Source organism: Nannobrachium achirus (assembly GCF_963921795.1).
Source record: "Nannobrachium achirus genome assembly, chromosome: 12".
NCBI lineage: Eukaryota > Metazoa > Chordata > Actinopteri > Myctophiformes > Myctophidae > Nannobrachium > Nannobrachium achirus.
Genome location: NC_137832.1, coordinates 27,925,463 through 27,950,797, shown reverse-complemented (window position 1 = coordinate 27,950,797; position 25,335 = coordinate 27,925,463). Strand labels below are relative to the sequence as shown.

Here is a 25,335-nt window from a genome sequence, read left to right as displayed (position 1 = left end):
CTTAACATACAGACATAACAATAGGTCATATTGTCACCAAGAAAGAGCTTGAGCTGGCAATGTTTTGATATAATTACAGAATTAGCTTGAGGACTAAATGTATTTTAATTGGTTTGCATTTTAACAATGTCATTGTTTACGTTATAGGTAGACATACTATGTCATACATACAGGTATATTCCATTTAAAATGTGTCTTAAGGGAGAACTGGCCGGCCGGTGGACCTCTGACGTCACTCTGACTCAGATATAACCATAAACAAACCCTATACACCCATATGCATGGGCTATGCCATAAAACAATCCATAAACAAAACATGATATCCCATGTACGTAGATCCGGTTTTCCAGAGCCACAGATCCGACTGCTATGCGCATAATATGGTCATGTGTATCCTGAACCGCCAATCCGACCGATATGTCCATATGGGTTATGAGCATATATGGACATCCAGTTGTCCAGAACTGCAGAGCCAACCATAGGCCCATATATGGGCTTGCCAGTATACAGGGTTCATCAGGGATCTCCATATGTGGGCATAAAAGGGGCACAGGCAAATACAGAGATCTCCATATATGGGCACAAAAGGGACAGACAGACGGATACAACAAGTACTCTGACACAACCCCGACATTATGCTACGTGGCCCTAGAACTCCAGTCAATACATATAAAATGTCTTGCATTTGGTAAATAAAAATCACACCCAGTGTGAAGTGAGCGGTGCTTATACTTGTACATGCTTATACGTCCTGTGAAGCTTGGCCAATACCAAGCTCTGCGGGATGGACATATGGACGGACGGACGGACGGACATACATAGACACACACAAAGCCTGATGTAGGAGCGGTTAGCAGTGCTTGAAAATAAATAAATCATGAATTAAAGGGGGAAAAATCTGTGGATCACATATCTTTGATTTGCTCAGGTAATGACTGCTGCTTGGTGTACTCTGCCTTGCCTTCTTTTGAATGACACTGCCATTCAGTGCCCTCCCATGGCTACACAGGGCATTGCAGTATTTTATGTGTGATGTATTTGTGTTTGTGATACTACACTATGTTAAGTATGTACACTATGTACACTACAGTATGTTATTTGACAGTTTTAACTTTTAACTTGTGTTGTCAATAACAAGTGGTGTCATTTACAAAACATTTTTTTATAATCATGCATGATGGTAAATGAATGTTGACAGATTCGTGCTGTATTTAAATCCAAAGAGACTATTCTTGGTCACTTGTGGGCAACATCTTGCACGAGTGTTTTATAATGTGTCCATCACAAAACGCAGGCGATTGTATTTAGTAATCTTGGTCTGGAAAGGACATGATGGAGTTTTTGCATTCCTCCTCGGATTGATGAAATTAGTGGTTGAATTTAATGGGACTCAACAGTGATGGTTAGAATTATGGTTTGGACTGAATGACGGGTATCACTCAAATCCATAAAACGGAGGTTTGCTTGGGGACACAAAGTCAGACATTACACAAACATTCTAAACTTGTCACAGTTCCTCAAAAAATACATCTGTTTATTAATGCTATATAATTCTCTGGGGTGCATTATGCAATAAGTGATGATTCCGCGCATATTTTATGTTAGTGTTGCATTCTAAAAGATCCATGTCATCTCTGATGCTCAATTGTAGCTTTCTCCGCAGCTTTGCTGGTTTGTGGCAGGGCGGCGTCTTGTGTCCGGTCCCTCACAGTCTTTAGGAAGCTCATAATCCCAGAACCCCCAGTGCCCCTCTCCTCCAGTGCTGTAGGGGCCTTACTCACAGTCTCTTCCTCTGAGGCCCGGCCCTGGCTGCGGAGCTGGCGCGCGCGAGCAGCAGGCACGGTGATGAAGCGGCTGACTACGTTGATGTGGTAGCTCCGCAAAGCTGACAATTTGTGGACGCAGCATTGGAAGGCCTGCCTCAGCCGCTCGTTGGAACTCTGCTGGACGAAAACGCTCAAAGGGGTCTGCTGGGAGATGGCCTGGATCAGCTGTTTATGGGCAGGTGGCATGTAGTTCCTCATGCGGGTTAAAAAGGCACCTTCACAATAGAGAAAAACACAGAGCTTAATTTGTAACTGGCCAAACATGAATAGTGTCCACTCCACGCCTTACATGGCGTGGAGCGGACACACAGATCTTTAATTTCCTTGGGCACTGAAGCAAATTATCATTGATCCCCATTAGCTTCCTGGGGTTCAGCATAAAGAGGGTCTTATTTATTCTCAAGAAAGCATGGGTAATGTAACTTGAATATAGAAATGTATGAGGAGCCAGACTCTATTTCCCTATTTGTCTATTTGTCTATTTTTCTTTCCTGCATCTGCCCTTCACCTTGGATGTTTGTGTTCTGTATTGTCTATGTTCATTTGCAACTGATCAAGTGTAACGGCATAATCTTTTATTACTAGATCACACTCAGATATTTCAATCAAAACATAACATTTAGATTAAATTGATGTCATGTATCTCCCGATCAAGAGACCACATCACCCCAGTTCTCCACGACCTCCATTGGCTACCCATAAAATACAGGATTGATTTCAAAATACTGATCACCACTTACAAGGCCCTCGATAACCAGACTCCCAGCTATCTCTCAGACCTTGTCCAACGCCATGTTCCCTCCCGCAACCTCAGGTCTGTAAATGAGAACCTTCTGAAGTTCACTCACAAGGCCAAGAAACGCACTTGGGGTGACAGGGCCTTCTCAGTTGCAGCTGTTTGTAAAGCGACTTTGAGTACCTTGAAAAGCGCTATATAAGTTCGATGTATTATTATTATTATTATTATCTCTGATACTGCCATTAATACTCAAGGAAGGATCTCACCACTGTTTGCTTCATGTTTGACTCCCAACAGCTCATCAAAGCAGTGTAGCAGGCTGCTCTGTGCAGCACTTCCACCCGAGTACTCCATAGGGGTTGTCTGGACACCCTCATACACAAGCCCCTTTGGCATGGAGGGGTTGTCCCTCCACCTAATGCACAATAGAATCCTATGAAGTAGATCCGCAAAGGACCCATAAGGGTCAATTTGTTTGTGTACTGTACTTGCATTTATTGCACCTATATGCACATGTGCATACAGGCACACTTGCAAGTGGACACACACGCATGCACGCAAACGCTTCACATTAAGATTTGTTTTGATGAGAGTAAAAAAAATATCAATATGTACCCAGATAGATAGATCCTCATAATTCCATAGAAGACTGATGGCTCCACATGACCTTAAGAGGGGACAAAAATGCATACTGACTACTGCATAATAATGCACATTCTAGACCAGATGACTATGAATGCATTACAGTATGTGCAATATGTTGAATCATTACCGTGCATCATTTTGAGTGCATGTGCCATGTCTTCAATAGACTGGCTCATGTCCTCCAGAGCTTTGGCCACAGCCTCAACATCTTCACACCTGACACCATTGATCACAAGGGGAATACTCTGCAACACATATTCATTAATTATTATGCTTTGCACATTTTGGGAACCTTTTGGTACATTGCTTCATCAAAAGGCCACAATTTAATCCATGTTTTTTTCTTTTTCTTTTTTTTTAAGATTTGTTTTTAGGGCTTTTTTTGCCTTTATGGATATGACAGCAGACTGACAGGAAATGGGGGGAGAGGTGGGGAGTGACATGTGGCAAAGGTCTCGAACCGGCGCCAGGCATCCATGCCTATGTGGCAATGTGGTATGCGCCTTGACCAATATGCCCCAATCCATGTTTCTTTTTTAGGTGGATATTCTGCTTTAGTTTAAGTTTAGTCTGACTCCCCACTGCATTGGCACCAAGGATATTACACCTGTTTTAAAGTCTTATATAACTTATATTATCTTATCGTATTTATTACTATGATCTAAAGCATGTTTTCAGTTCACCCCACTTGAATGGAAGCAACTAGCAATACATTTCTCTGCTAGACCTCACTTATTGATCCTTGGCAAGCCCAGGTTGGACGGATCATTAAATGAAAGTAACTGGAGAGTGAGTCGAAATGTCAAAGACCTTAGAAGCAACCATCTCCCAGACTGTGGCCACTGGAGAGCATTCCCAACAGTGCCAACGACCTTAGAGTGCAAATTGGGTCAGCAATCATTTTTATTAAACAACGCTGCATAGGCATCAAATACAATGTATAAGGTTAGTGTATTTGCTGCTGATCAGGACTTCTGGAGGCCATCAATACATTGGACCATACTTTTTTCCAATCAAAAGCTGGCTCCAGATCCAAAATATCAGCCTTCCATAAAGCATCTATTGCCTGGAGTCTAAAGTTTTGTGCGTGCTGTGAGATAAACCAATATGTCATGAAATGGGTGATTTAGAACCCCACTAGCCTTTAGATGATCGAATACAATTCTGTACATAGATAATAACAAGAACGCAAGCCCTCAACTCCATAAATATCCTCCAGTGAATGAACATCTTTCTCTCTCCAATGAGGGAACTGAATAGGATCATCATAATGCTATTGATTATGTCCATGAATTAAATACAGAGGACTTCCAACGTAAAAAAGACGGTAAAAGGTCTTATTTGGGATGTTCCTTTTAGGCAGGGTGATTTAACTGTACTGTACTACATTTCTATTGTATTGACTATACTTGTACTGTTCTCCATTTTTGTCTAATAAAATAATCAATCAATCAATCAATCACTACCAATCCACAGTCTGGCATATTGCAAAGGCCGGATTAAAATACAGACTGTCTTTGAGGGAGTAGGGATGCACTGGTCTCTCTTCCAGAGCTTGCCACAGGATGCTTGAGGTTTAAGCCATGTCATTAAGGGTCTAAGCATAAAGACCCAATAATTGTGTTCAAAATGTGGAAGAAACAAACCACCAGCCTGTCTCTACCACTACATTGTAGACCGCTTGATGCGTGGTTGCAAAAGTTTCAACAAGAATTGACACACAGTCAATATAAAATCTGGTGGATTGGTGTGTTGAAGTTAGTGTAAAAAAAGTTTGAAAAACATTTTTTTTGAAAAAAAAAAAAAGTTTGAAAAAAAATTTTTTTAGAAAAAAAAAAGAGTTTAGGTCCAAAAATGTGTTAAAAAATCGACCTGATGGTGGCGCTATATGGGACAGATCCATGTCGATGAGATAAGTGTAGACATACTGTGTAGCGATTTGTGTGATTTTAGGGCAAAAACTAAAGGAGCAGTATTCAAAAATGTGTTTTAAAAAATTTGGCGGGGGTCCCTGGAGCTGCGGGGGTCCCTGGAAGGGTGGAGGTTGTGGATTGGCAGACAAGGATTGTGTGTGGAAAATTTCACATGGATAGGGGCAAAAAAGTGTGATGTGACGTGACAGACAGACAGACTGACGGACAGACAGACAGGCGGTGGAGGTTTTCATAGTAACTGCGACCTGACGGTCGCAATTATAATCATTAGTATTGTTTATTTTAATTATTATTATTAAGGAACTCTAGAAATCTCAGTTGGAACTGTTACCCCAGTGACCCGATGCTGGATAAGCGGTTGAAGATGGATGGATGGATGGATGGATTATTGTGGGCTCGCCTGGAAGGCGAGCACACGTATGTTATCTTCATTATTTATTTATAGCTATATGTGTATCTCCTCAAAACTTTGGCGCGCTTCATCTCTTAAACGCTTACACCTTTCAACACCATTCAAATTTTTATGTGTTCAGCTTACTGAGGACACGTGTGCTTGTACTTTTGGTTTTGAAATGTTTTGTAGTATAAATATAAAAAAATAAAAATGTTTAACTTTAAGCACCCAATGCATTTCCAATGGGTTTAGTAGAGTGGAGAGAAGGATAATAGACCCATGTTTATGTTAAGGCGCTGTGGCTGCAGTGTTCACACTTCAGATATGCTATCTATATCATTGCGTTCACACAGGTCTGCTCTCTGATTTGATCCAAATGTCTAAGCTGTGTGATGTATAAAACTATAGTTATAGTTAAAACTATAAATAAATGTCCCTCTCCACTCTACTGATTACACAGCTGTGATCAAGAATCAAGTCCGGGCGATGGGATGTAAATCCCATAGCCATATATCCTAGAGCCCGCAGGGACAGTCAGCCATATTAGTGGTTGTTGTTGGTTGTCAGGGAGATATCAAAACCAATGCATTTCCAAGTCAGATCCACAAACACAATAAAAGCCATGCTCCACTCCTCAGTCTGGAGTGGCCACATAGAAGAACGCCTTGGTTATAGACATAGTGGAGGACAGATGTGATCTGGGATTGTTAGCCTACAGTATATGCACTCAATATACTCCACTACAGTTGGAGTCCATTTGACAGTTGCTGGTTCCCAAACACAGAATCAAAAATGTAGATCTAGAACACATAGAATATGTACAGTACAGTAAGGTTCAGTAGAGTACAGTAAAAGTACAGTAAGGTTCAGTAGAGTACAGTAAAGTACAGTAAGGTACAGAAAGGTACAGTACAGAAAGGTACAGTAGAGTACAGTACAGTAAGGTACAGTAAAGTACAATACAGTACAGTAAGGTACAGTAGAGTACAGTAAAGTACAATAAAGTACAGTAAAGTAGAATAAAGTACAGTAAGGTACAGTGGAGTACAGTAAAGTACAGTAGAGTACAGTAAAGTACAGTATAGTAAGGTACAGTAGAGTACAGTACAGTAAGGTACAGTACGGTACAGTAGAGTACAGTATAGTATAGTACAGTAAGGTACAGTACAGTACAGTAAGGTACAGTAGAGTACAGTACAGTAAGGTACAGTAGAGTACAGTAAAGTACAGTAAGTTACAGTAGAATACAGTAAAGTACAGTACAGTAGAGTACAGTAAAGTACAGTAAGTTACAGTACAGTACAGTACAGTACAGTACAGTACAGTACAGTACAGTAAGGTGCAGTACAGTATAGTAAGGTACAGTACAATACTGTAAGGTACTGTACCTTACAGTACCTTAAAGTATCCTATTTGTTGGGTTGGAATCGAGCCCACACTGTTTCGAAGGAACAGTATTTCTAGTTTTAGAGTAAGCTACTTTATTTACCATTATTGTGTAGCAATAAAACACAGGCTTATAGTTTAATAAAGAGCCTAAATGCAACAATAGTATAGGCTTGTCATTCATGATGGATTGCTTTGTAGATTAGCATTATTGGGCTAAATGTAAAGACGCTACGCTGCGCCAACCGTGAATTCAACACAATCTGCTGTTGAGCAGTTTAACCAATTTGCTACGTACGTCTACACAAACGGTCAGATTACAAAGATAAATTGCTTAGTGAAGGCTCACGGATGTCACCATAGGGTACGCTCCAGCAGAATGTCCCGTAATGATCGTATTATTTAAAGAGGAGCATTTTAATCCGATCGGTCGTCGTTTCCCTAAAAAGGTATTAATGTATCTAAGTGCAGTACACCTCGCAACCGATGGGGTCGCATGGCTGAAAAACAACAGAAAATGACGTCTGATCGGATTAAAATGCTGTTTATTAAACAATACGAAAGATACGGGTAATTCTGCTTGAGCGTACCATACTGTGACATCTGTGAGACTTCAGTAAGCACTTTATCTTTGAAATATGAACGTTTTTGTAGACGTACGTAGCAAATAGGTTTAACTGCTCAACACGAGGTTGAAGTGAATTTATTACGTGCGCAACACCGTGACTCGCGTCGTGCCCTATCTAAATTGGTTGGGCTAACAGTGCTAAATGTAGCATAATCAGTGTTTGTGTAACTTCAGTCAGAAGATAATCTGACGGTTCTGACAGACTAAAGGCCTCTCCATACTTCAACAGAACCGAACTTTTCGGTTGAAAAATACACTTTTTTATTTTTTATCTTTTCCGAAAAAAAAGCGTCGGATGTTCATACTTCGCTCCTGTTCGGGGGGTTCGGGGAAAAGCGTACACCACGCTGCGTGTGGTGTAGGAGGCGGCGAGACGCATTGTGAGGAGAAAGAGAACAGGAGAGAAGAGAGAGAGAGAGAGAGAGAGACAACAACAGCAGCGACGGCGGAGATGGAAAAGTTGGAAGCGGTGGCACGTATTGTGGAGGTTATGGAGGAGGATAGGAAGACGAGGAGGCAGAGGAGGAGGAGGATTTTGCCCTGCTTTGTGCAGCTGAGGAGGAGGCGAGCACATCTAGCCGGCGGGGGTCCGAGCCACTGCAGCTGGATGAACAGCTTTGGGACAGTGTTGTGGCCACCAGCACCCGTCTTCTTGTGAACACACATGTGATCCAACCAACCAATCACGTTGGCCGTTTCACCGAACATGATTTTGACGAGTGACAGCATCTCGTAGTGCAAATTTCAGAACTATTGTTCGGAGAAAAAGCATTCCAGAACTTTCGAGGAATTACATTTTATAGTTGAAAAGACCCTTTTGACCGAAAACGGCGGTTTCGGTCAAAGTATGGACAGGCCTTTAACCTCCTCGCGTTGTGAGCTTGTAGAAGAGCAAACATAGAGTTGGGTCGCCGTTTTATTCCATGAGTAATTGTGTATAACATGCCTGCGTTAGCCTGCAGCTAGCGCTAGCTAACGTTAGCGTTAGCCGTTAGCCACACATCCAGAATAGTCTAATAAGTCAATTTTCCAACGGCGAGTGAACGATTGCATTCCGTGTCCTTCATGGATTTTTTTCCCCCTGGCTGTCAATGTTTTTATTGTCCAACACGTGTATGATTCTCTCTGTATAATAAACATTTGGTTGCATAACACAAAGAATGATAGCCGATCTACAGCTGCAGAGTCTTTTCTCTCTGGCTCCCGTTTAGAGATGGGACATTCGAGAACGAATCGAGTCTTTTGAACGGCTCTTTGAAATGAACGATGGGATCCGGTTCGCAGTAAGGAGCCGTTCCTTTCTAAATGAACAGTTGTGGGGAAAAGTAGGCAATTCCTTTACATAAGTACAAATATCAATACTGCAATCAATGTGGAAATACTCTGCCACAGTAGAAGTTTGGATTGTTAACGTACTTTTATATATATATATATATATATATATATATATATATATATATATAGGGGCTGTTAAGTATGACATCATTTTGTAGGCAGAGGAGAATTTCTGCCCCCAGTTTCCGTGAATCTTTTTACTATTTTTACTATTTACACATTTTTCTTCTCTTTGTTGTTGAAAGGAAAGTGTTAGAATGATACTTTAGTCGTTATTTTTTAGTCGTTGTTTTTTGAAATAGCGAGGGACAGAAAATGCTCTGGGGGCAGATTCTCCTCTGCCTACAAAATGATGTCACGGCTTAAAAGCCCCATATATATACTTTTTATTGCAATGATTTCAATTCATAATTCACATTTTATGTCCATAGTTGCAATAATTTCTTTTCTTTTTATTTATTTTTTACATCTTTTTTAAACACCACCACCACAAACACCCACCACCTACATAACACAATTAAAAAAACATGAAATAAAATAAAAATAAAATAAAGAGGCTTTTTTTGGAAAATACAACATAAAATGGACCGCAACAAAAAGAAGAGGGGTTATGTGGGCACGTTATCCTTATTTATGAATGTTAATGTACTTGAGTAAATGTACAAAAGTATGGGTATCAAAATATAGTAGAAAGTACTCATTATGCAGAATGTCCTGTTTCACAGGTTTTCCCAATTAATAAAATGTAGAAAAATCATTTGAAAATAGCAGATCTACAAGCTCACAATGCGTCGCAACGCGACGCATTGTGAGCTTGTAGATCGGCTATTTTCAAATGGCAGGTATGTACCTATATATATATGTCAGAAATAAATGTATACAGGGTTGTATAAGTTATTTGTTGTAATTATAATCAAAATCTACAAAGTAAGTAACTATAGTAACTAGAATGAGCCAGTCTTTTGAACGGCTCTTTGAAAGGAACGGATTCCAGAGATCCGGCTCACTTCAAAGAGCCATAAATCCCATCTCTACTCCCGTTGCCGTTTGTAACCCATAGTCTGGAGGAGCGTTAAACTCGCCTGCGATTGGCTCTAATTCAGTTCTTTTCCCCCCTTCCCCCCCATTGTCTGGAGGGCCGCGACAGCCAATAGGCAAATAGGTCCCCTGTATGTGGCGCCAGAAACTCACCTAAAATCTGTTTCCAGATTTAAAAACTGTTGGGTGACAATTAGGTTTTCCTCCAATCAGGATAGAGTGGGAGCTTCCACCAATCATGGTCGAGTGGGGGTGGGCCCCCCACTTGATCATGATTGGAGGAAGGCCCCCACTTGTCTCCTACATAAAAACTGAAACTTAAGTACCATGCATAGTAGTACTTAAGGACCGCAGGAATACACAAGAAACGGAGGGGGAGAGTAATTTAATCCGGTCTCTCCGTAGCTCCGGACGTAATTGTCTCTCTCCGTAACCTTACGGACAACACTCAACCTGACGGACTAAAACCGATAAAAACGTACGTACACATGAACTACCCGTGGCGAACTTGTGTCAACCGTGGGGGCAGTAGAGGGAGAAATGTTTCGTCTTTTTTTCTTGTATCCATTTGTTTCGTAGGAGGAAGTAAAAAAAACAAACAAAAAAAATCACAAGTACACGCTGAACAGTGAACAGGCCAGGACGCAGACCCGCATGTCAGCCTAATCAGCGCTCTCTACCAGCTGAACTCTCTCGAATGCGTCTCTCTCCACTCCCGTGCACGCGATTTTTGCGGGTATTGGGGTGTTTTTAGTCGGTTTTGGGTCGGTTTGGGTGGCTACCGTGGCACATTAACTGTCGGCGGCGCCCCCCTTGAGATTGCGCTCTAGGCGGTCGCAACGGCATGTGTCCACGCTCATCCATTCTCCAGTCCTTTTTATATTATACCAAGACAGCACAGTGACTAGCGCCGATGGTTAGTGTCGTTCAATCCGAGTGTATCCTCCAAGGGTGTCTATAAACCTCTCTGTCAACAATGTAGGCGCTATGTATGTAGCATGTAGCATTTGCTCATTGGGAAGATGCATTTGGGTGCCATCTAGTGGATATAGTATGTACATATAGGCTTTATTGAACCCTGTAACACAGAGACCGTACGGTACTATGAATGTCAACGCAATTACCGTACGTACTGTCTCACCCCCAAACGTACACAAAATCAACCATACGTGACTATAAATGGCCCTTTAGGTGAAATCACTTACCCTACCTTTAAGGCGTGCCTACCGTTGGTGATATGCACTCTACTGAGGGCACCTTTCTGCTTATTCATCTTCTACCTCCAGGGGTCATTGCCATGCTGGCTTGTGGTGGACATGTTTTTCAAAGTAAATGTTTTGCCCTAAATGACTACCAGCACATATGTGGTGGTGGTTTGGTTCTGTTTGTATACAATCAGTGTTATGGGGGTCCTTGAAAACATATTTATATTCTTTTTGTAGGACCACTGTACTAGTGGACCACTGTACTAGTGGACTACTGTGCCATAATATTGGCATAGTAAATCAGTGTCATTCATATTCTGAAGAAACCCTGGTGACATTCAGGAATGGGGTCTTATGATCAAAACATTATGAAAAAACTAAATCTATAATTTGCCATGGATAAGGCCAAGTCTTTGCCAAAGACACAGTTGTCCATGTACAGACATATTGATGACCCCTGTCTACCTCTACTCTATTTCTACTGTGTTGTTGCCACTATGAGACCTGAATTTCCCCTCTGGGGAACAGTACAAGGTAATGATAAATACAATTAAATAAAGATATTCACCCTCAGTGCTGGAACAGCTGCCAGTTCCACCAAGAGAGTAACCATGAAGAAGCCCCGGACGCTCTCCCCTCCTGGGAGGGTGACCAGCAGCTCCAGGTTCCTGGATGGTGCAGGTACAACACAATCTTTGTACTTTAGTCAGGTCTCAGGATGTTACTACAATCCAACATTATATGTGATGTGTGTGTTTTAATACTAGCAAAGTACTTACTCTATGTCAATAGGTCTGGCAAAGGAGATGAATGTGAACAGGAAAAAAGATACAGGAGAAAGAAAAGGTGCAGTTATACAATATTGATCTTCACCATACCATGTGAGCAAACATCAGTTTGAATGAATGTAGTTGATTCAACTATAGGGTTAGTAATAGGTTTTGGCACAGTTTTACTGAGGCTACGTTTAGGAATAAGGTTAGGTTTGCCTGACGTCGCAGGTTCGAGTCCCGGTGGTCTTGCATTGCAGATAAGCTTAAGGACATGATTTAGGCAGTCGTTTCACTGTAGAATGCATAAGGTACAGTACAGTATGCCTGTTGTTTGGTTCTGATTTTTCATGACATCCAGGGGCATCACAAGGGGGAGAAGAGTGGGACTGAGTTACTAGGGCCCATGGTGGAGGGGACTTAATTATTGTATACTTTAGCTATTGAAAAATAGCAGATATACAAGCTCACAACGCGGCACCGAGTGCCGCACTGCAAGCTTGTAGATCTGCTATTTTTTAAAAGTCGTGAAAATGTATGCAAATCTTTGAATATATGTATTTTTTAAGCGAACATTTGTTGTGACTAAAATTTTGCTTCTGGGGGGTCCCTGGAACTAAATATTTTGAGATGGTGGTCCGTGGCCAAATGCATATCATTTTGGGGGTCCTTCACATGAAAATGTTTGAGCACCACTGACATAAAAACATACGTTTTTCAAAAAAGATTTGAAATATTCTATAAATATATAAAGACTTGCACAATTTTTCACGGTTTTTCAAAAATAGCAGATCTACAAGCTTGCTTTGAGCTTGTATATCTGCTATTTTTCAATAGTGAAACCACAAAATAATTGAGCAGTTGTGCGAATCCTTGTGCCCAGGGCCCAGAATTTGGTGCGACACCCCTGATGACATCGCTGCTCCTGGGAGGGGTGGGTGGGTGGGTTTACTTATTATTTTATTCCTTAGTCATTTGTTGTGTTAGTTTTTATGTTGTGTTCTATCTTGTTTTTGTTTTGTTTTTATTGATTTAAAAAAAGGAATGTAGTTGAATCATTATCTTACCCTTCAGGATCCCTCTTCCTCCAGTTAGCGAGCACAGCATCTGCATGGGTGAGGATTGGGGGAAGTCCTAAGCGCTGTGATATCTTCCAGTACGGAATGGCCAGGTTACGAGGTAAAATCTTAAAGGAAAATGATTTAGCATTGATAATCACTGACCAAACGTTTATAAAACGTGTATTGGAGTATATCTCAGCCTGCATGAAAACCTCATTGAGATGAGAGAGTTAACTTGGGAGCTTGATGCATAAAACACTTCAGCCCAATATATACAGTATTTCAGCCATTTGAAAATTGCTGATCTACAAGCTCACAATATCTGCTACTTTCAAAAGCTTAACACTTTAAACGGGACATTCTGCATTATGAGTACTTTTACTTTTGGTACTTTAAGTGCACTTTGATACCAATACTTTTGCACTTTCACTCAAGTAAATTCTGATTTCTGGACTTGTATACCTGTATACTTAGGCCTGTAATTAAACTATTACAGCAGGGAATGAATTGGCTTACTCCATAACTATTGGGAACAAGATGGGAACAAACATTTTACAACCTGGATACCTTGCACAGTACAAACAATTACAATAGAGATCATGATGTGCATTGCTTCAGTTTCCAACCCTTGCACTTGGTGAGATCAAGCACTGCTTCATTTTACAGCTCACATACAGCCCAAACTAGTGAAAATAGCAGATCTACAAGCTGTGGGTGTAATAAAGAAGAAATAATCCAGACAAATCCTATGGGTCTGATCATCATCCTGATCATGATGCTCTACCATGCAGTCTGTTGTGGCCCACACATTATGACACCATCGATGCCCTCTATCTCTATTTTGATGCTGTCAGTACCCTATAACACTTCTATAGACATCCCAGGGCATCATTATTTAGATGCATGCGGTTACAATATAGGAATACCATGTGTCACTCACTCTATGACCATGGTCACTCTCTGGGTGGATCTGCTGCTGTTCCATCACTTAATTAAACGGTACAGACACACTCAATATGACCAGCAGCACATTCATTTCCCCCCCACAGAGGATCGACAGAGTTGGTCAGTCCTCTGTGCCAGTAGCCATAAGACTTGTACAATGATACTAATTGACATCCCACTACTCACTATCAGGCATTCTGCCCTGTTCTTCGATTAAGCCCTATACTTAGAAACAGTAACACAAATAGAGAACATAGTCGATCTACAAGCTTACACCGTGTTGTATTGCAAAATAAACCACCATAATTGGTGGGCTAGCATGTGCGGTTGCATCAATCCTCCTACCACTGATACACTACAACTGTTGTCATCAGCCCTTCATTTCCTCGAGAGAAATTCAATGAAGATACACACTCTTCTTATTTGAGTATTACTTTTATACTGTATGACTGGATTCTGAATTATTACAATTATAACTACACATTGTTATGATCATGTCCGAATGGAGTGTCCTGGCAGGCAACGTAATAAGGATGCCAGTGTTTACTGGGAAAGGAGAACTGCTTAGCCAAAATACTGCATCAGGGTCATCTGATTACATTTGTATACTTGGGGTTAACCTTTCATCCTCCTGGAACTCAGCAGTTTTCACCAACACTGGGTTCAGTGTCAAAATCAAAAGTGTTTTTTTTTTAAATATCTAAAATAGACGATTATGAGCAAGTAGATCTGCTATTTTGAAAATAAAACGTAAATTACTATATTATCGTCACAATATAGATATTGGTCAAACATATATCACTAATGTATATCGCCCAGCGCTATGTGAGCGTTGCTTACATACAATAGGTTTTCAAACTGAACAGAGAAAGGGTCACAGAGACCCAGTGACACATACCTGAATGGTGTCATTCTCTCCCTCCTGCCAAACATAGCCCATGGTCATAACACCCAGTGCCAGGTGTGCCAATCGTAGCTCTCGATGGCTCTTCAAAGACTGGACGCTCAACAGTGGCATCTGGGAAGAGGGCATGAAAGGGAATTTAACATTACGTCATTCCTTCTCAGTTCATCATGTTAATTGTATTTGTTCATGTATTCACTTACTGTACCTTGTGGATACATAAACGCAGCTCATGAGTGTGTATTAGCTCTGTCACATGCAGTGCAATATCCATCCATGGCTGATAGTAGGATGGCAGCTCTGCCTTTTAGAAGTTGCAAGTTAAGAGGGAAGTGAAACACTTTGTTAAGATTGCATGGGATCTTGAAAGGAATTGATATGTATTTCAATAAATAAAATGTGCATTTGATATAGCATGATTGAGAAAGAATGCTTGTCTTAAATGTTGTAGCTAACCTAAGAAAGGTTTTCTGTTATATGAGTCTGTATACGGTATGAGAGTACTGGTAACTCTGCAATATACAGTACGTATGCCAATGCAGTTATACTTGTTAAGTGTTGGAGGAACAAAAAGGAACAAAAGCTAACTTTGTTTTACATTAATGATTGTAGGTCTACTCCACATTGCAAATTACTTCTTTTATTTATCAAGACCATACTGTTTTCCAGTAGTTCTAAACCATAAAACCTGTTTAGCAATTTTCAAGGATATAACATTTATTCAAAATGCATTGGGGTAACTGCCAGGACAGGGAAACACTGAATTCTTTAAAACTAACAAAACACAACAGGCATCTAAAGTACACATCAACACGTATCAGCAAGTAACTAAATTCTCATGTAAATACTTTACTTTCAATTTAATTTGAATTCCTGAATTACCTTAAAAACCTTGTAATACAACCCAGTTTGTTTTGGTTCATATCTGCTGTACATGGTTAGATAATGCAAGAGATGACCTGATTGAAAACTATAGTTCATGCTACTCTATGAAGCATTTATTTTGTACCTACCAGGGGAGCAGAAAGGATAAAGCCCAGCTCTTCAGAGACATGGTATGGGTCCAGGGAGAAAGGAGCCTTGGAGTCTGTGACCACAGTGGCCATGGAGCCAGTGTTAAGACCCTGCAGACAGTAATGATTCTCAGGTCGATTGAATCGCCCTGCAAACTAGAGTCCAGACCCCAATCCGGTCTGTCTCGACCCCAGCACAGAGTTCACTTTAAACCCTTGTCAACAATGTTTACTGCTTGCACAATATTTTTGCCATACCATTCAGCTCCTGCGATTGTGTAACCCTATCGATTGTGTACAAATTCAGAGTCTGTGCTTTGCTTTGTAACATGTTTTGGAGACTACCCTTTCTACTATTTTGACTGAGCATGTTAAATATTTCCCAAACATGAGAATTAAAATTCAACCTGTAAGGCAAGCAGAAGAAAGCGAGTATAGGCTTGATTATGAACCATTGCAAGTCAAAGGGCAGATGGCACAGTGTGCTGTGAGCAGGGGCGTCACACCAAATTCTGGGCCCTGGGTACAAGGATTCACTGCGGGCCCCCCAAGAATGTTAACTATTGAAAAATAGCAGATATACAAGCTCACAGCGCGGCACCGAGTGCCGCGCTGCGAGCTTGTACATCTGCTATTTTTGAAAAATCGTGAAAATGTGTGCAAGAAACCTGTCAAGGACCCCCAAGATGATATGGATTTGGCCACGGACCCCGACCTCAAAATATTTAGTTCCAGGGACCCCCAGAAGCAAAATTTGAGTTAGAAATGTTTGCTTAAAAAATACATATATTCAAAGATTTTCACACATTTTCACAACTTTTCAAAAATATCAGATCTACAAACTCGCAGCGCGGCACTCTGTGCCGCGCTGTGAGCTTGTATATCTGCTATTTTTCAATAGATAAAGTTATTAGGGCCCCTCCACCTTGGGCCCCAGTAACTCAGTCCCACTTTCCTACCCCTTGTGACGCCCCTGGCTGTGAGCAGAGGTTATCTATTCTTTTAGCAATCTCATGCCTTTCCCTGTAACTACATGTCTTGACGCAAACTTTGGAAGAACCAAAAATAAGGTTAAAGGTTATACATGTATAATTTGAGATATTTTACAATTGATTGAAATTTCTTGTCTCCTGTTCATATTTATATTTAATGTATTTTTACTCAGTGAGGCGAATATTTTGTTTATGAACATTCACACGTCACTCTCAAGTCTTTTATTTTGAAAATACACAAAGCATGTAATATAAATCATCTATTATTTTCATACTCTCATAAAAGGAAACATATTGTAGGCCAAAGTAGGCCTGTTATACATAATCGTCTAATCGCAATTATTTGAGATAATCATAATAATAATAACCACGCTGAACGATGTTCATATGATTTCATTTTCAAAAAGGGTGATAAATTGATGTAAAATGGGATGAGACCAATTACTCTTGAGGAAAATTTTAAAAAGCCTTTAGTCTGGCTAAAACATTGCAAGAATAAAAGATCAATGCCTTCATCAGGGTGACTAAACAAGATTGCAGAACAAACAAACTGAGTAGGAAGTAACATCACATCCTACATTATAATTATCAAGCACAAAATACATCAACATTAGAATTTCCAATACTGAATTAATGAAAAAGGCACAACATCCTATACATGAAACATTACAATAAGAGCGCAATAATTCCAACCCATGCACCCCTAAGCAGAAAAGATCGATTATAAAAAGGTGAATAAACTATGTCCTCATTGAGACCTGGAAAGACCATAGCTTTGAATTTAAAAAATCCAAAAGGTTTCGTAAAAGGGGGTTTGAGTCTATCCCCACCCCTCCAGGAATTCGGGACCACCTACTCATCAATAGCCATAACCTTTAGGGAATTTGGGTTGCATGACCAGCCTGTCTGTAATGTTTAGCCATGCATACTTCATTAAATGCCCTGATGGCATAATGTTCAGACACCCTGTCCCTCATCCTTTGTTTGGTTCGACCTACATGGAAGCATCCACATTCACACTCGCAACCTGTATACCACATAAGTTGAGTTGAGTTACTAAACTAAAAAAACTAAACGTATTAATGTAATATCTTCTTGGTCCATGAGTGTCCTTAAAAATTCCGTATTAAGATTTTACAATGTGATGACAATATATAGTTACAGTTGTCACATCTGTGATTGCCTGTGGGTTTGGAGAGCCAACTCTGCTATGCATTAGCCAGACTATTAAAGGGTTTTTAATTTCCACAAGAGTGCCATGGTCTCATCCCTTTTTTGCATCAATTTTCAAAAAGTATTGGAAATAGCAGATCTACCAGCTCAAAACGCATCTCGATGCAATGCGTTGTAGCTTGTAGATTGGCTATTTTCACTATTAATGTAGGCTTATATTTAGGTTATATATGTATCTTCCTTGCATCTTCAAAGCCTAAAAGCCAAACAGAAATGTGCTCAGTGTTCAACGACAAAAACAATTAAACTTAATCGTTAATAATTGTTTTTGTGTGATAATAATTAATCAAGTAAAATGTCATAATTGTGACATACCCATGCCTATCTTTGCCTTTGACAGTGACAATGACAAAAGTGAAGAAATTCAATGTGACAGCCTCACCTGGTGGAGTAAGCTTCACATTGCAAGAGTTTAAATCATGCCTGCTTGGTTAGTGTTATTCATACCATATCGTGTTCACCCAGACACAATTAAAAAGGCAAGTCAGTTGTAGTTGAATGTGTATGAAGCCCTTTGCCAGTGTCCACTAAATCTACCAACAGTTGAGCCTAAATGGAAAAGGTTACAGATAATGTGATTTTTGTAAATTCGGTTTAGGTTAGTAAGGGCTTACGTCATTTTAAAAGTAACATTTATTGCCTTGAAATATCTGTTTATTTATTGTAGCCTACATGACTGTCACTCGTGTTATGACAGGTATTTGTTATGTGTAAGAGGACCACAATGGAAATAAGGCCTGGACTTTATTGTATATCCTCCATTGGTTACATCTGTGTTATTAGTTAATCTTCAGATAAGCTAAACTAAGCTATACAAAACCCATAGGCCTACTTGATTACACTGTAAATGAACATTGAAAATGCTATATAACCCAGTAGGACTCTCACCCATCTTTGCAAATATATGACTATCTCAGAGGTAGGTTTCAGCAGCCTTTGCATTGTCAAGCATTAACTGTGTGATGTTTTGGAAAATAATTCTCAATGTAGTGATGAATAAACTTTGCTGTCACATACACCTTAGGGCCTAAGGCTTAGGCTACCCATCTTTAGAATGGAAATATTCCAGTCAGGTGTGGTGTTCCCACTATACAAAGCACAACAAAATGCGTAGGCCTAATGAAAAGGTCATCAATGACATGCTCCTCTGATGATTATTGTTCTCCATCCTCCTTATCCTCCTTGACCTCAGCGCTGCCTTTGACACCACCACCAAGTTCACTCAGCACACGCCACGCCACCCATAACCAGTACAGCACTGCCATTTACTGGCTGAAATAATACCTCTTCATCTCCATCAAAAACTGCTAATCCGGGCGCCCGCTGGCCTAGTGGTCAAGGTGCATACATATTAGGCTATGATGCCTGCTGGCGTGGCCGGTTTGATTCCCGATCCAGACGACCTTTGCCGCATGTCATTCCCCATCTATCTCCCCATTTCCTGTCAGTCTACTATCCTATCAAATAAAGGCATAAAAAGCCCAAAAACAAATCTTAAAGAAGAAAACAAAATGCTAATCCTCCACTGCCCTTATCACCCTGTAGTGCTTTGTCGCTTTCACCCTCTACTACAGTCTACAATCTACTCAAAACAGGACAATACCAGCAGTGCCAACCGTCTGCTAACCATAACCACGCTCTGAATCTCCTTTGAAAGTTTGAAACACATATATGCCCCATGCACCAAAGATGTGGGGGGCATTTAGTGGAGGCTCTAGCCCAGAAAAATAAGCTGTTAACTTCAAGTCATGATGCAAAGGTCCCCTTTGGTATGGAAGTACCTTAGGGCCATAGGAAAGAATTTATCCAAAGAGACAAGTTAGATCACCCTTCATTTTCTATTTATAGCCATTTTAAAAATGGCCGCCGACAATAAACCACAATTACACCAGACCCCAACTTTGCTTCTGTTAGAGCTATAATAATAATATTGGTGTCAAAGTGTACATTTTTGGGGTCTAGGAACTCAACTAAACAGATGTCAATGCAAAAAACCCAATACTTCACTGATTAACATGACAGCGGGGGGTAAAATATGCAAATTTCATGAAAAATAACACGTTTTAACAGGGTAACTTACCCCCCCACCCCTCCCCCTGAACTTTGATTCAATTTTCCTTTGGTATGGAAGTACCTTGTGGCCATAGGAAACAATTTATCCAAAGAGACAATTTAGATCACCCTTCATTTTCTATCTATAGCCATTTTTAAAATGGCCGCCAACAATAAACCACTATTATACCAGACCCCAACTTTGCTTCTGTTAGAACTATAATAATAATATTGGTGTCAAAGTGTACATTTTGGGGGTCTAGGAATTCAAATGCAAAAAACCCAATACTTCACTAATTAACATGACAGCGGGGGGTAAAATATGCAAATTTCATGAAAAAGAATACGTTTTAACAGGGTAACTTACCCCCCACCCCTCCCCCTAAACTTTGATTACATTTTCCTTTGGTATGGAAGTACCTTGTGGCCATAGGAAACAATTTATCCAAAGAGACAATTTAGATCACCCTTCATTTTCTATCTATTGTATGGCCGCCAACAATAAACCACTATTACACCAGACCCCAACTTTGCTTCTGTTATAGCTATAATAATAATATTGGTGTCAAAGTGTACATTTTTGGGGTCTAGGAATTCAACTAAACAGGTTTCAATGAAAAAAACAATGTTTCAACAGGAGTAAAATATGCAAAGAAAAATGAGTTTTAACAGGGTAATGTTCCTTTTTCTCCCCCTTTGGCAATGAAGTAGGCTACCTTAGGGTAATAGGAAAGAAATTATCCAAAGAGATTAGATCACCCTTCATTTCTGAAATATAAACGTTTTTTTTTTTTTTTTTTTTTTTTTAAATGGCAGCCATCATTTACACTTACAGCAATACAACACAGCCTATATCTTTGCTTCTCTATCATTTCTGGGGTAAAATAATCCCATTAAATTGGTTTCAAGACAACAACAAAAAACAATAGTTTTCTCATTACCTTCAAAATGGAGGTGAAATAATTAATCACATTTCATTAACAGTAAACAATTCATTTACTGATGCAAACTTGGACACATCATCAGTGTTGTTTCCTGGAGTCACTGAGTGTTTTGGGTCCTGCAAGAGTCAGCCTCCTCAGGCGACCCGACTGAAGCTGATCATACCTCGTTATGTATCCAAGTGGCATGCTTCTGTCCCCACTGCTCTCCCCTCTTAATCTGGAGGCTTTTTCTGCTGCATACCCAATGTTGCCTATGGCTCTTCTTTGTTGGCAACTGTTATGCACAGTGGCGTAGCTGTGCTTAGGGAGTGACTGGCAAATTCCAGACTGCTAGATGTCAGGTCTCAATCTGGACAGGGAGATGTGTGGTGGATGTTTCAGCTGCCTCTCCAGGTCAACTGTCATCACTCAGTCTCGGGCTGTGGAGAGCAAACCAGCAGAGCAGTTCTTTGTTGTTTTCTCTGACCTTTTCCCTTCCTTGACACAGTGAATGGCCTTAGCTGTGGCTTGGGAGTATTGGATGCCCTTGTTGCCCTTGCTGATTGCTTAAGCGATGGATTTCAGGACCTGGTCGTTCCTCAATAGAAACCGGCCCTCAGGCCTCACCCATAAACATAACGGTTAAAATACAAAGTCAGAGTTAAAACAGTACAGCTGCATTTTGATAAAGTTCATATTCTCTTGAGATTTAGTTGACAAAAAAGAAAACTAAAGACTCAGTTATCTGTTTTTCCTCTTATCTCTCCTTATGTCCTATGGACAATGGTGGATAAAAGTAGTCAAATATTTTACTCAAGTAAAAGTACCACTATGGCAGTACAGAAATACTCTGTTACAGGTAAAAGTCTGGAATACAAGATGTACTTAAAAGTACGAAAGTATTATCATCAAACTGTTTGAAAATGTTTGAAAATAGCACATCTGCTGCCAAAAATGTGGGGGTTCGAACAGAACCTCAATAAACAATTATTAAAAAAAATAGCACATTTACAAGCTCACAACGTGCCGCATCTTCGGTATAAAATAGGGCTAAAGTGGATTAATGTAGCCTATGTTTTATAATATAATCACTTACATCTGCAAAGTAACTAGTAATTAAAGTTTTCAAATAGTTGTAGTGGAGTAAGAGTAAAAGTAAAAGTAGGATATTGAAAATTGGACACTGAAAATAGATTATCTACAAGCTCACAACGCCTCACTTTGCGACGCGTTGTGAGCTTGTAGATCTGCTATTTTCAAACATCACTTTAAGTACATTTTGAGGCCCGGCAGCCTTTCGTGCACACACACACACACACACACACACACACACACACACACACACACACACACACACACACACACACACACACACACACACACACACACAAAACATTGTTGGAGTAATCCTGTCTTTATTTAGTCAAGTTTTAGTTGTCAGTACACTTAGTCATAGTTTTAGTAATCAGCATATCTTAGCATATCTTTTCAAATGGGAGAGGTTAGACGGCTATTGTACCCCCAAAACCGGTTTGTCAATACTGCAATGTAAATGTACTCTGTTACAAGTAAAGTCCAGAATTAAAAAGGTACGAAAGCATTTGCATCAAAATGTACTAAAAGTACCAAAAGTAAAAGTATAAACTGTTTGAAAATAGCAGGTATATAAGCCTATGCTTATACTTCACAGTTAGGAAGTGAGCATCGTCAAGTCGTATTTATATTTAAATGCCATATATTTGCATTCAAGTTTAGACAACACACACGCACGCACGCACGCACGCACGCACGCACGCACGCACGCACGCACGCACGCACACACACACACACACACACACACACACACACACACACACACACACACACACAAATTGGCTCACACATACAAGACCATGATAGTGGAATACATTGTGTCATTTGATAAAGTTCATATTCTCTTGAGATTTAGTTGACAACAAAGAAAACGAAAGACTCTTACTCATACTGTCTACCGATGTGCATGAGTTGTGGGCAACATCTCTATGGGTAGTTTACATAAATGGATTTTGCAAACATCTACCTCATGGTGGCGCTAGAACAGGGCCAAGTGAAAAATTGTGGGGCAAAGGTTCTGAATTGGGATCCAGGGAGTGTGTGTGTGCAAAGTTTGGCAGAGAAAAAGCCAACGGCACCGGAGATTAGCTAGAAGACGGACGGACGGGCGGACGGACGGACGCACGCACGTGTGTGCGTGCGTGCGTGCACATGGACGCACACACGCACGGACGGACGGACAGGGTCTAAAACATACTCTCACTTCCATCCCATGCCCAGTTATCCCACATGTAGCCCATGCGTGAACCACGTGGGCAAGCCCACTTCCATCCCATGCCCAGTTAGCCCACATGTAGCCCATGCGGGAACCATGTGGGCTTGCCCACTTCCATCCCATGCCCAGTTAGCCCACATGTAGCCCATGCGGGAACCACATGGGCTTGCCCACTTCCATCCCATGCCCAGTTAGCCCACATGCAGCCCATGCGGGAACCATGTCGGCTTGCCCACTTCCATCCCATGCCCAGTTAGCCCACATGTAGCTCATGCGGGAACCACGTGGGCCAGCCCACTTCCATCCCATGCCCAGTTAGCCCACATGTAACCCATGCGGGAACCACGTGGGCCAGCCCACTTCCATCCCATGCCCAGTTAGCCCACATGCAGCCCATGCGGGAACCACGTGGTCCAGCCCACTTCCATCCCATGCCCAGTTAGCCCACATGCAGCCCATGCGGGAAGCACGTGGTCCAGCCCACTTCCAACCCTTGCCCAGTTAGCCCACATGTAGAGCATGCGGGAACCATGTGGGCCAGCCCACGTCCATCCCATGCCCAGTTAGCCCACATGTAGACCATGCGGGAACCACGTGGGCAAGCCCACTTCCAACCCATGCCCAGTTAGCCCACATGTAGACCATGCGGGAACCATGTGGGCCAGCCCACTTCCATCCCATGCCCACTTATCCCACATGTAGCCCATGCGGGAACCACGTGGGCCAGCCCACGTCCATCCCATGCCCAGTTAGCCCACATGTAGCCCACGCGGGAACCACCTGGGCCAGCCCACTTCCATCCCATGCCCAGTTAGCCCACATGTTGTCCATGCGGGAACCACGTGGGCCAACCCACTTCCATCCCATGCCCAGTTAGCCCACATTTAGCCCATGTGGGACCCACTTGGGCCAGCCCACCTCCATCCCATGCCCAGTTATCCCACATGTAGCCCACGTGGGAACCACTTGGGCCAGCCCACTTCAATCCCATGCCCAGTTAGCCCACGTGTAGCCCATGTGGGAACCATGTGGGAAAGCCCACTTCCAACCCATGCCCAGGTATCCCACATGTATCCCATGTGGGACCCATGTAATTTGCCCACATCAAGCCCATGCCCACGTGGTACCCAAGTAGCCCAACTCGTACCCATGCGGGACCCATGTGGGCGTGCTGGCTGGGCAGCGCCTTGGAGCAGCTGCTCAGGATATGTTCAGGATATGTACGGTACCTGGGTGCTCAGGATGTGTACTGCAGATATTCCTGTGCCCGTGCCACAAACTCCTCCCTGACTGAGCTGAAACAGAGCCTGAGTTTATTGGTCTTCCTGTACAGCCTGATTTTGCTTAGGCTGCGGCCACAGCCATCTTCATTCAGCCATCAGATCATAGATGAGTAGAGGCCAGAGGATTTTTGGGTGCTGGTAAACACAGGCCTTGAATCTTCCATGGAGCCCCCTCCAGGTCAGCACTGGTTGCCTTGATGGAATCTCTGTCATTCAGATTGCGGTTGAAGACATTTCCAAGGCTCATCACCGGCTTCTCAATGACTGATGGGATCTGGTGTTCTCCCAGACTAAAGCGAATTTGTCTATGATATTTTGGATAATTTTTCCCTTACCAGGTATATTCCAGCACATGCCATTGCTCACAGTCTTGGACCATCCAAGGCAATGGCACTGCCAGCATTCCATGCTTTAATGGGGAGCAACACAGCCTTTGGCAAGGGCAAGAAGACAGTCCGTGCGGCAGTCCTTGCCTGAACTCACCTTACCTCTTCAGCTGCTCTCTGGCCCGAGCCCCACCACTGAGATGATCTCCACCCACACACCCATTCTCCAGAAATCTCTCCAAAAGCTGTATGGTGTTTCCGGGGGGAGAGTGTTTTCTGCTGGTGTTTCAATACGAGCGTATCAAAGGGTGCGTTCGGAAATGCGAACCGGGTGTGTGCTCAGTGTAGTGAGGGCCTAAACCCAACCCTAATCCTAACCCTAACCTCAGTAAAAC

At 41.6% G+C, this 25,335-nt stretch overlaps 1 protein-coding gene across 2 annotated transcripts; it reads right to left on the bottom strand.

Annotated features, from left to right (window-relative positions):
* Window positions 1–86: 86 nt before the first annotated feature.
* On the bottom strand, window positions 87–15,966 carry ido1 (indoleamine 2,3-dioxygenase 1). 2 transcript variants are annotated; one of them, XM_080739450.1, is made up of 10 exons: window positions 15,824–15,966; window positions 15,019–15,114; window positions 14,805–14,924; window positions 12,968–13,086; window positions 11,910–11,924; window positions 11,699–11,798; window positions 3,338–3,455; window positions 3,181–3,232; window positions 2,832–2,980; window positions 87–2,041 (listed from the first exon to the last, which is right to left on the bottom strand). In XM_080739450.1, the coding sequence occupies exons 1-10, from the start codon at window positions 15,914–15,916 to the stop codon at window positions 1,629–1,631; spliced, it is 1,275 nt and encodes a 424-aa protein (XP_080595576.1). In that variant the 5' UTR covers window positions 15,917–15,966; the 3' UTR covers window positions 87–1,628. The 2 variants fall into 2 exon arrangements, with proteins under 2 accessions (XP_080595576.1, XP_080595577.1); XM_080739451.1 differs by having other exon boundaries at window positions 15,019–15,110; window positions 15,824–15,953.
* Between the last annotated feature and the right edge of the window lie 9,369 nt (window positions 15,967–25,335).

Excerpts from the sequence above, each read along its gene's own strand:
- ido1 (XM_080739450.1), bottom strand. The coding sequence starts at position 15,916 with ATGGCCACTGTGGTCACAGACTCCAAGGCTCCTTTCTCCCTGGACCCA. Across the intron at positions 13,087-14,804 it reads GAGAGAATGACACCATTCAG|ATTTTACCTCGTAACCTGGC; the intron begins GTATGTGTCACT and ends TTTTCCTTTAAG. Across the intron at positions 3,456-11,698 it reads CAGCTGTTCCAGCACTGAGG|AGTATTCCCCTTGTGATCAA; the intron begins GTGAATATCTTT and ends TATGTGTTGCAG.